The sequence below is a fragment of the Leuciscus leuciscus genome (genome assembly GCF_965113295.1).
Source record: "Leuciscus leuciscus genome assembly, chromosome: 2".
Taxonomy (NCBI): domain Eukaryota; kingdom Metazoa; phylum Chordata; class Actinopteri; order Cypriniformes; family Leuciscidae; genus Leuciscus; species Leuciscus leuciscus.
The window spans coordinates 34,545,905-34,558,278 of record NC_138726.1 but is presented as its reverse complement, the minus strand read 5'-3'; the positions used below and the strand labels follow the sequence as shown (position 1 = coordinate 34,558,278).

The window sequence follows — 12,374 nt, the reverse complement described above, 5'->3', positions numbered from 1 at the left end:
GTAATGATGTGCGCTCTGCCAGGCAAGGCTAGAAATCAGTTAATAACCCATTAAATTGGGGCATTTTTTAAGTTTGAGTTTGTACCATTCCTCATACAATTAAGAGTTTGGTAAACGGAATTAAGAGAGGAGACCATGTCCCGCGGAAGAAAACATGCAGCCTCCGACTGGCAGGGCACAAAGCTGGACTGACAGTTCTGTAGCGATCGGGCATTTTTATTCAGCATGAGTCAGTGTGATGTGTGTGTGTACATGAATGTTTTTGGTGTGGGTGTGCTCGGCTCTTCATTAGAATGCCATCTTCTGCCCTTTGACTCACAGCAAAAACAGAACGGATCGATTCTGACTCCTTTTCACGCAGCTTGCTTGGTTTGCTCCCTTTGACTCTTAAAGATCAAGATCTGCATTTTAACAGAGATGAAGCAAACCCTCTTTAAAAACAAGTAAAATATTTCCAAATGTTGCTGTTCTTTAAATGCTGAGGGTATTCATTTTTAAAATTGTTTTGCCTACAATAACCCTCTCAAGTACTTAACGTGTAGCATTATTTGGTACTACAGTTGTTTCTACAGTATCGGTTTAAATATCAGCATTTTACTCTGTCTATGCTATTGTAAAGAGGCAACTGTTACTAATTATACAATAATGATATAATTTATTTCAATTTATTAATAATCATTTGATAATTATAAGTTGCTCTTGTTTCAGGTATGACACTATAGCAGGTAGTGATGAGAATTCGTTCTGAAACGTTGCACCATGCTCAAAGCCATGAGTCAGAACACAGAACTGGAGTGGGACTCATGGGAGAACGTCAAATGACAGTACCGGTATTATTATTATTATTTTGCTCTCCTGCATAAGTGAAGTGTGATACTGTTTTGCGTTGCATAGCTTTGGCCTTAAAACACAACCAAATCATAAAACTCCCATTTTACATGGGACAGGCTGTTCAGCAACATGAGAAGAGAAGGTCGGTGTGTTAGAGTGCAAGTACATAATCAGAATAAAGGCCCACTGGCCACTCAGTGTTGAAGATAGCCTATATGTGCAAAGTTACCACCACATTTGCACAGTGTGATGAGCTACTTCCCCCTAATGGACTGTAGCGGGCATTGCAGGAACCCTTGAGGGGCAAAATCAGCAAAAATTGTCCCACATTTTAGGTCAGACTCCTTTCAAAAGTGCTATGATAAATTTCAACTTATAAAAGTGGAACATTAACTTAACTTCAGAACTCAACAAAGACAGACTTCTCTAGAAGACACTTAGTGAGCCAATTGTGCCGATGACCTAGGGTTTGCATGACTACTCATTTTAAATAGTTGAATGTGACAGTCCAGAAAAGGAGTTGACTACTAGTCTGTGAGTCATTGTTTACCTTAATGACAGTGTCTAGTCACCATGCAGCATCAGCAGTCTGACCCATAGTTCATACAAACATCATAACCAAATAACTATTCAGGACCAGTTTTAGAGGGCTTAACACAATCCACCGTTTTTTTAACTGGTAAAGCACAAAATATCATCATCAACTGTACCATGAAATAAAAGTACACCAAGTCTTATAGAAGACAAGCAACTAACTCTTTCAACAGAAGCCATGATGAAAACACTGACAGCACAAAACTCGAATTTGTTAAACCAGTTAATAAAAAAAAATAAAAAATCTGAATATAAACACAATATGATCATGTTGGGCATGATAAGCGTATACACAAGCATTTAAAATGTTTGGGGTTATTCAAATAGAAAACATTTGAGATTGTCATAATATTTCACAACCTTGCTTTTTTTACACTTTTTAAAGGGATACTCCACTTTTTTGGGAAATAGGCTCAATTTACAACTCCCCCAGAGTTAAACAGTTCAGTTTTACCGTCTTCGAATCCATTCAGCCGAACTCCGGGTCTGGCGGTACCACTTTTAGCATAGCTTAGCATAGATCATTGAATCGGACAGGACCATTAGCATCTCTCTCAAAAAAATTACCAAAGAGTTTCGATATTTTTCCTATTTAAAACTTGACTCTTCTGTAGTTACAACGTGTACTAAGACCGACGGAAAATGTAAAGTTGTGATTTTCTAGGCTGATATGGCTAGGAACTATACTCTCATTCCTGCGTAATAATCAAGAAACTTTGCTGCCGTATGGGTGCAGCAGGCGTAATGATATGACGCAGCGCCTGAAAATAGGTCTAATAGGTTAGACAAAGTTAGTCCCGGTCACATTGGAAGTTACCGAGCTGGACTATTTTCAGGCGCTGCGTCATATCATTACGCCTGCTGGACTCATGGTACGGCAGCAAATTTTCTTGATTATTACGCAGTATATATTCAATGGTATCTAACAGCAATGAATTTAGAAGTGACCAAACACATCAACGTTTTCCCTATTTAAAAACAGTTACACGAGTAGTTATACGACCAAGTAGGGTGACACAAAATAAAATGTGGCGCTTTTTTAAGCGGGTTAAAAAGGATAACTATAATGTATGGCGGAATAGCACTTTTGGGAGTACTTCGACTCGGCGCAGTAAAAAGTCACGCCTGATCCTCTTCCCACTATTGACAGAAGTGAGAGGAAGAGGATCAGGCGTGACTTTTTACTGCGCCGAGTCGAAGTATTCCCAAAAGTGCTATTCCGCCATACATTATAGTTATTCTTTTTAACCCGCTTAGAAAAGAGCCACGTTTTATTTTGTGTCACCTTACTTGGTCGTATAACTACTCGTATAACTGTTTTTAAATAGGGAAAACGTTGATGTGTTTGGTCACTTCTAAATTTATTGCTGTTAGATACCTGTTAGATAGATGTTATATACTGGGCTAAGCTGAGTGCTATCAAAGTGTCACCGCGCGCCAGAGCGATTAAGTGCACGCACTGAGATAAGAGAGGTATGTATCAACTCGTCTTAGTTAAGGGAATAACATAGTTTAATATGAAAAAACGGTGGAGTATCCCTTTAATTGAAAGCACTTTTAAGCATTTTTCAACAAAAGATATTTCAGATATTTCGGTATTTACATTTCTAAATCTAAATTCAAGCACTTTCAGCACTTCAAGGGCCTTGTGCGAAACGAAAGTTCTCAAATCTCAAATGGCAGATTCATGCAGTTTGTGTAGATATATAAACAGTGTCAATACAACAAACATGTTTCTCTCACTTATAGTTACTGTCAGTGTCTTGCAGATACTTTCATTTGTTATAGTGAAATTCTGACTTGAAGGCTCCAAATGAACTCCATCTCAGAAGTCTGCCATGCATTTCACCTATGACATGCTTGGTGAACGCAACATGCTCTTGTGAAATTCACATACAGACAAATAGAAAAAAAAATGAATGACATTCAAATGCACTGGCCTGTCTCTATGCATAGCCGTCCTTCTGGTGAGATGTATAATTTAGGTAGCAAATGCAAATAGACATTTTTTTTTCACCTCACTGAACTCTTAAAGGGATAGTTCACCCAAAAATGAAAATGTTGTCATCATCTACTCACCCTCAAGTTTTTCCAAACCTGTTCAAACTTCTTTCTTCTGTTTAACACAAAAGAATATATTTTGAAGAAAGTTGGTAACCAGACAGTTGACGCGGTAGCCATTGACTTCCATAGCATAAAAAAAATACTATGGAAGTCAATGAAAATAGTTCTGTCAACTGTCTGGTTACCAATATTCTTCACTAAACTATCCCTTTAATGTTTATTCATCTATGCTGTCTGGAACTGAGTGTGCTGATTTGCAGATAAGCACCTCATTAATAATGTGTCCAGCTCTGGATGGCACACTCTGCTGTGAGCGCTAATAGAGTGCACACAGATGGGCACAAGGTCAGATCAAGCTGATTTACATGTTAGACATTTTTCCTTGAAGCCCAAACAAGGTGTCTGATCATTTTACTCTAATAACAGTTTATGTGGCGCATCGCAGTGCGGACTGCTTTGTGATCCTGTCACTATATAATAGTGTCTTTGCTCAGAGGCTATTATTGAAGAATAAGGGAGTTAAAAATGAAATTTGGCATGACAGAAAACTCAAAGCCATGTGTTAGCACCAGAGCACCTCACACAGAGCTGTTGCTCATTTCACATGCAAACCATTTTCAACTGCTGTGTCAGTCCCTTCACATGTAATGAGTAACACACACTTTGGGTTTGCTGTCAGGTCCAATACAGTTTGCACTGCCAACAGCCTCTTTGCTATGACAGGATAACAAAACAATCCACACTGCAATGAGCAGTTTGGTGAACATATTTAATCATTATAATTTTTTTGCAGTTTATGCATACAACATTTCTTACTATTATCAATGTTGAAAAGTTATGCTGCTTAATATTTCTGTGATATTAATATTTCTTCACGATTCTTTGATGAATGGAAGTTCAAAAGAACAGCATTTATTTAAAATAGAAATCTTTTGCAAAATTGTCAATTTATTTACTGTTACTTTTGAACACTAGAGTATATATGAAGAGTTCAAATGCAAAAGCCTCTAAGTGCCATCTGAAATTTTCTTCTAGAATGATCATTTTTATAAAGCTTGTTTATTTAAGTTCAGTAATTCCACTTAAATGACAATTAATAGGTAATTTGCATTGCCATTTAAGTGAAATTACTGGAACTTAAATATACGAGCTTGATAAAAATGATCATTCTAGAAGAAAATTTCAGATGGCACTTAGAGGCTTTTGCATCTGAACTCTTCATATACATCCCACATAAAATAAAAAAATAAAATAAACTGTAGTGGGGTCAATGAAAACACTGGCAAGTAAAAGTCTGAACCACTGAAGTGGGAAAGCAGAAAAATAAAATCCTAATTACTTCACTGTGGCTGGTCGGGCAAAGTTTCTAAACATCTTTGCAGTCATTCAAAAGTAGACTTCTATGAGCCATTGTCTGGTGTCAGTAAGTTGTGGAACTACAAAACTAATCTTTCGTGCTGCTTAGTTAAAAAAAAAAAAAAGAGTTTTTTAGAAATGAGAAACAGTATGATTTCATGGTACATAGAGACCTTTTCATATCAAAGAAAGTTTGATTTGACCCATTCAAACAAGTCTACTGCCTCACCTGCGTAGGTAGTCATCATCTTGTGTGTCTTCAGGCATTTCCTGGTTTAAGGCTTCTTGTGATACGTTTTCTGAATGAGAGGTGGCAGATGGCCGGTAAACACGCTCTAGCTGCCCAGTTTCCTGGTTGTAGACCAGCCCGACGGACTGATCCTCATGCCGACTGGTAGCTGTGCTGTGGGAAAAGGGTATGTGAGGCTCTGGGGTGTCTGGGCTGGGCTCTATTGGTGCACGTTCAAATAGGTGATGATCAGAATGAGAGACTGGGGCTACGCTTTGAAAGGCAGGACTAGTAGGTTGCCAAGCTGCGTTTCTCTCAGCAGATGACGGCTGACCGGTTCTCTCCCAGCGCTGAGTACCCCGATTATAGGTGAAGAGGTTGTGGCAGACTCTACAGCGATTCATGTGACTGTGGGAGCGGCTTTCGCTGCTGTAAAGTGGCTGGTAATGAGATGGGCCCGGTTGCTCTGGGTCAATGTTGTTATTCAGCATTTCCTGAGTCTGCTGGTCCTGCCTGCTGCCCTCTAGTGGCTGCACTAGGTCCTGCATTTGCTCATAGTCCATGAAATAGCGGTTAAGGTTACACTGCAGAACGTTGCGGATGGAAGAAGGGCTGTTGTGCCCCTCTTCCTGTGGTGGGCGGTGCCTGCTAGAACTAGTCCCTGATGAGCTGCCACTGCTATGAGGAAAGCCCCATCCATCACTAGCAGAGGTGTAAACAGGTGATTGGCTGGAAGTTCCTTGCTGTCGCAGGACAGAATGCAGGCTGACGGAGGAAGCACTGGTTCTGGGTGGAGTCAAACTACTACCTCGTCCATTAAGCACACTGCTTGTCCATTCTGCCCCAGGGAAACGGCCTCCACCTTCCCTGCCTGGCGGGTGCTGCCGGAAAGGTGGGATGGGTGCCATTCCAGCCACTCTCCTCCTCCCAGAGCTAGAAGAAAGGTTCCGCACGTTGCTCCCACCACCATACACACAGCTAAATGCTGAGGGCCGATTTGCAGCACGAGATTCGACAGGAAACCGCGGTATCCGTGGCTCTGTGCGTGCAGAAGAAAAGGTGGATGCGTGTGATTGTCCCTCCAGGGAGGCGGAGTCTGAAGAGTCCTCGTCAGGCGGAGACGGAACCCTCGTTGATGAGCAACGGCTACAGAAACACACAACTCCGAGTGGCTGAACGCAACCATGGTATGGCAGCCGGGAACGATCCCTCAAAACACTGTAATGCCCAGACGAATCAGAGGCCTCGTCAGTGGAAGCAGCAGGAGTGCCTCCAGCCTGAGGGACTGAGTTGCGGGAGGTGAGGATGTGCAAGAAATTGTGCAAGATTGGTGTGCGTCTTACAGGCTGGGACTGCAGGAAGGAGCGCTGACGGAGATGAGGCATCTCCACACTGTCCATTGGAATCTCAGGATCATCATCATTCTGCAATGCACAAATACAAGCACATTTACAGTCAAAAAAAATTTAAGAATAGAAATATTCGTAGCGTCTTGTGTCAAAACATTTTTTTTGTGTCAAAACATTTTTTTTGTGTCAAAACATTTCCAGCAAAAAGTATCACCTGCTGATTTGAAGGGTTTACAATGGCAGTTAGAAGATAGTGACCCAATGGATCAAATCTCACCAACCTGCAAAAAACACAGAGAATGCTCACAAAAGCATCAGATGCACTGACATCAGATGTAAACTCGGATTTGCCTCGCCCTGTATCTAAATGTTGAACATTAAAGGGATGGTTCATCTGAAAATTCAGTCATCACATATTCACCCTCATGTTGTTTGAAAAGCTTATAACTTTGAAAAAAAAAAAATATGATGATATTTTTAATGAAACTTTGTGATTTCTTTCTCTCTATTGAAAGCCCATTCCACCAAAACCTTGACACTTTAAAAAGTTCATAAAGAGATTGTAAAAGTAATCTATATGAATCAAGCATTTTTTTTCCAAGTCTTCTAAAAAGATCTGATCGCTTTAAGATGAACAGATTTAATTTAGGCTTTTCTTTATATATAAAACATTGATCTAAACAAATTAATAGGGTGCATCAGATATGGTAAACGGAAGAGGGTTTTTGTGCATCAAACAAACATGTTTGATCTTTTGTTTACTATATTTGATGTGCTCTATGTAGGTGTGTTGATTAAAGTCCCCCTGTCCCCCCTCTTTGATAACCAAAATGACATATATAAATGCTTTTTTCTGTAAAATATTCCTTAAAATAGCCTGAATGTAACTCTATAACCTTGCTTCATTTAGTATACGCGGATCCATGAATATGCAAACGAGCCCCACCTCCACTCACTCACACCAGCTCAGAATAGCTTATCCACTCTGTCAACTTTACAGTAGTAAAAGCTGCACAATGGCAAGTGGAAATAGTGGTTTAATTCAGCCATATATGTTTGAACCAGAAACTGATTCAGAAGAAGAAGTGGAAAAGTGAATAATACAGGTTCGTCTACAAGTCGATGTATCAGAATGGTAATGCGTTTTATGTATCGCTCTCTCTCTACATGTCGAGATTAATTATTGATGTTTATATTTTTCTACCGGGTGTTCAAAATATGTAGTTTTGTGTTTTATATTGTGGTCTCCGGGTAACCGGCTAACTCACATTATTACTGTCTTACTACAAACTTTAATGTTACATCAGTCATTCACGTTAGGACTCGACTAACGTATGCACCGTTATTGATACAGTTAATAATTCCCGCATGTGCAACACAATAAATTAGAAACACACACACACAGGTTTGTTGATGGACAAACACTTGTTAATGCTGATAGTGAGGAATTAACATCTGTACCTCAAACTGAGTAGCGTTTCACTGAGAAACGTTATGCTCAAGTCGTCTTTGCGATGGAGGTTCGGGTTAAATAAGTTCTTCCAAAGTTTCATCGTCGGAATCGCGCTCGGATTGATATGGTAAAATCGACGTCATCGTTACTGTCTTTACAGTGTGTACAATCGCTAAGGACTGAGGAAGCCTCTGGAGCTGAAGTATAGTTATGGTAATGGCCATTAGCTTCCGACAGGCGCTGTAAGCGGTAGACCAATCACTACAGACTGGGCCGTCTGGCCAATCAGAGCAGAGTAGCTCACAGAAAGGAGAGATGAGACTGATTCATCCAACAAGTTGTTTGAGAATCATGGAACAATGTGGTGATGCGCAGTGTATATCATGAGAAAATGACCTTTGATGCATGTAAACCTGTTGTAGGAGACCTCCAGAACAAAATTAGTAAACTTTAAAATAGCATAATAGGGGCACTTTAAGCATATTAAAAACATCACATAGACATATAAACAACATTTAAAACTTGATTTTCACAATAGGGGGTCTTTAATGTTTATATGAGAATAAAAGCATAAAAAATCTGTTTATCTTATAAAGCAATTGTGTCCACTCAATTCATATGGATTTCTTTCACAATTTTCTTATGATCTTTTTTGAAGCATAAATGTTTGTTGAGTGAATGGACTTCAAATTAGGGACAGAAACCTCTCATGCTTCATTAAAAATATTTTCATTAGTGTTTTGAAAATTAATGAAAGTCTATGGGCTTGGAACAAAATGGGGGTGAGTTATTGATGACAGAATTTTAATTTCTGTGTGAACCATCTCTTCAAATTAAAAACATTTACAATGCGCATCAAACCTGACTCTCTCTGTCTCGCTAGCAGTCTTCACCACAGTGAAGGGCTCCTTCCGACTCCAGTCCCATAGATGCAGCTCGTTGTTGCTGGCAATGAGCAACAGCTGAGCCGTGGGATGGAAAGCAAGGGATGCGATCGCTGAATTACTCTCTGTGAGCCAGCTCTCACTGCCTCCCTGAAACAAAATCACATGATACTTTAACATTTGAGCAAAATTAAGTTGTGGTGACAAATGTACTGAAAAAAAAGTTGACAAAACAATCGTTCAATATGGGTAAAATGAAGACTCACATGCAGGTCCCAGATTCGGACCTCTCCGTCCAGGCAGCCAGAAGCAATAAGGCCAGGTATGCTAGGGTGAAAGGTTAGGCACCAGGGCGTCCGGCGGTGGCCCACCAGAGAGTGAACACACCTTCCTGTCTTAACCTCTGTGATGTAGATGTTGTGGTTCACATGGGTGGAGGCCATTAAAGACCTATGAAGAGGAAAAAAACAAAAGTTCCTCTCTAATTATCTTGCTGATGAGGGGCCTGAGTGGTCTAAGATCTGATCAATCAGTCAGTTTTTATGTCAGTAGCCTATTTATTTATCAGATCAGTACTACTGAGGACTATGAAGGAGTAGTCAGAGGGTTATTACCTATCTGGACTGAAGGCCAGAAGAAAGGTCGAGCGGGGGCTGTCTGGTAACTCCACTTTCTGTGACACCGAAAGAAATTCAAATGAGAAGTGATTTCACTTTAGTCACATCCAAACCATAATATTAAGGCCCATTCACACCAAGAACAATAACTATTACAATAACTATAACATTTTAATAATTATTTCTATGAGAATAGGAATCCTATAAATGGAATCAGTTTTATAAAAAAAAAAAAATTCAGCTGATGAAAGTTAAAAACAGACAGCCAATCAGAATCCACCGAATTTAAAGAACTTGAGCATTTAAAGCAGGCAACCGACATAACTGCAGCGCAAGATTAAAATAAACAGAACGTTATCATGCCTTGGTTTGGATGCTAATATATTTATCGGTATAGTTATCGTTCTTGGTGTGAACAGGCATTTATTTACTGGTGCTGAGCAGTGTGTACCTTTTCAGGTCAATTGTTTTTTCTTTTTATAATTATGAAAGAAAAATCTTACATGGCTATAAAGCTTTTTATTTCAATTTTTTTTTTAGAACCTACAAATAGTTAAGATCCACAGTTGGCACAACAAATAAAAACAAAATCAACCATCTTAATAAAGATGAAAATAGTTCCTTTCTAATCGTGATATTGAAACTTGAAGAGATCAGCGGGCAGTTTATTGATTCTGACACATTGTACTGAGCAGGCGTTTCCCAGATGACAGTCTACAGTCCACAGACGAAGTGTCAAAGATCTGCGCATCAGTTACCTGGCTTTGCCATTTCATGCGCTGTGTCTTCTCCTCTACAAGCTGCTGTAGGATCCTGTGTGAGGCAAGACCTCGTGCTCCTCGCTCTCGACTAGACAGGATACACACTGAGTTCTTCTGTCCCACCTTCATCTCCACACACACGCTCACACCAGACCCAGAGCCGTCCACAGGCCCACATGCACTGGACCACCACTGCTTCTACCACGCCATCATTCTGGGGTAGAAAAAATGAGAAAGTTCATGAATATCTTAGAGCATCACAACTTGATTTCAAATAATATTAATTTGATGACAATGAGACAATTTCCCATTATTTTGTTCGAGGAAGGAGTTATTTAAATGTGATGTCAAATCTATCAGCATTGTACCTCACCACACACCGCCTTTAAATAACATCTCCGCACAATCAGCACAAGTGTCAAGATGTAACAGAACATTTTCAAGTACATCGAATCAACACTACAGAGCCAAATGATGGTGTATCCTGGTTGTGTTACACGAATAGGCAAAATAGGTCTATTTTATCATCCTAATAAAGAGCCAGTCAAAACTTAGGTCACAAATACACATCATCCAATGACAGAATGATTCATTTGAATAAACAGAAAAATATAAACTTTTATTGTACAGTAAAAAGACAGTAGAAGAGTTATAACTCTGGGTAGAAAACGGTTATAATAGTTAACTAAAAATGTTTTATTTAAATTAAATAACGTTAAATGTTAACCGTCATTTTACTAAAATAAAATAAAAAATATATAAAAACATATTTTATTTCAGCTAGTTGCCCAAGTAACATAAAATAACTAAAACTATATGAGCGTTTAAAAACTACTAAAATGACGAAAACATGCCTAACTAAAATAAAAAAATAATACTGAAAATATATTAATACAAACTAATAAAAAAAAATAACTATAGTAGCATTAGGTAACATACAACATATTTCAGCAAAAAGCAAAAGAAAGGCCAAAATAGATAAGAACTAGGCTAAACACGACAATAAAGCAGTAAAGAGATATCGTTAAATAATAATCTTTATAGGCTAAATCATTAAAGAATGGTAAACGCCATTTCCTGTAATTGTCTCGGTTATATGGGTAAAAAGTACCACACAGTACAACTGATAAAAAGACAATAATTATAAATGTGTTACTTATATTCAGGCATGCATTATGCATGAAACTAACAGGTTGAAAAACAGGCGGATAAGCTTTGCAGGTTTTGTTGCACTCAAATAAAACTTGAGCTATCATCCATCTGACAGGCTACATGTTTGACTTTAGCTGTTATATTCTGCTATTAAGGATAGAAAGGGGATATAAAAGGGCTGTAAACGGAGTGTCGCTTATTAAATTAACTTCATGGTCATAGAATTAAGGAACTAGTAACGTTAGTGAACATCATAACGTTAATTTACAATGTTAGTTTGTTTTTGAATGAGGAAATTAAGCTAACAGCTTTCACGTTTAGCAGTTAGCATTCATTCTCACAGTTACACAGTGTTTCAATTATGAGTGTTTTTTTATTTAAAATATATTTAAGACAACCACTCGGGGTCTCAGCTTTGGCCTACCTTTTCTTCATATTTTTGTCCGATTATACTCCTTGAAATCGTAGATATCAAATAAAACAAGTAAGTTACGTTGGAGACCCTAAGCAGCAGGGACGATGCCTAAATCGTCCCTGCTAATTTTATTTTCGGATTTATATATATGGGGAATATTCTTCTTTATTTCCGAAAATAGGGTCGCATGTACTTTAGATTTGTTGCTGTGTTCCTGCCAAAACGCGTACAGACAAAGCTAATGGAGCACAGATCATTCATAGTCAATTACCGAAAACATCGTTCATGCCTTACATCACTTTGAGCTGTCACTGACCGTAAATCGGTAAAGATTAAACCATTTGCTAAATGACAAATTGATATTTACTTTCTTAGTATACCTACGGTTATGAACATAATATTTAGAAATATCTATATGCAAATACAAATATAGGAAACTGAAAAAGAATGGCCAACAAATGCTAGGCGTATTAATTCACTGCCCCTTTCATTATAAAGATAGCAGGTTAAGTGCAAAAGCAATTAGTTCAAATTCACATTCAAATACACCTTAATTGAGACTGGTCTTAAATGTCAGATTAACCAAGACCCACAGTAGCAGTTTACGGTTATTTTATCAAAAGACAACTATTGTTTGCGATTTGGTCCCGAGAGTCCTTCTCTGTTCCA

General features: G+C 38.6%; 1 protein-coding gene across 2 annotated transcripts in view; it reads right to left on the bottom strand.

Annotated features, from left to right (window-relative positions):
• The window catches only part of ambra1a (autophagy/beclin-1 regulator 1a), a 101,277-nt gene extending 88,937 nt beyond the window's left edge, over positions 1 to 12,340 (bottom strand). For both annotated transcript variants that reach the window (XM_082161750.1, XM_082161751.1), the window contains exons 1-7: positions 11,715 to 12,340; positions 10,136 to 10,352; positions 9,375 to 9,433; positions 9,027 to 9,210; positions 8,738 to 8,910; positions 6,638 to 6,704; positions 5,075 to 6,498 (exon numbers count right to left, since the gene is read on the bottom strand). In XM_082161750.1, coding sequence (XP_082017876.1) covers positions 5,075 to 6,498; positions 6,638 to 6,704; positions 8,738 to 8,910; positions 9,027 to 9,210; positions 9,375 to 9,433; positions 10,136 to 10,267 — 2,039 coding nt within the window. In that variant the 5' untranslated portion in view covers positions 10,268 to 10,352; positions 11,715 to 12,340. The remainder of the gene's footprint in view (positions 1 to 5,074; positions 6,499 to 6,637; positions 6,705 to 8,737; positions 8,911 to 9,026; positions 9,211 to 9,374; positions 9,434 to 10,135; positions 10,353 to 11,714) is intronic.
• Positions 12,341 to 12,374: the final 34 nt, after the last annotated feature.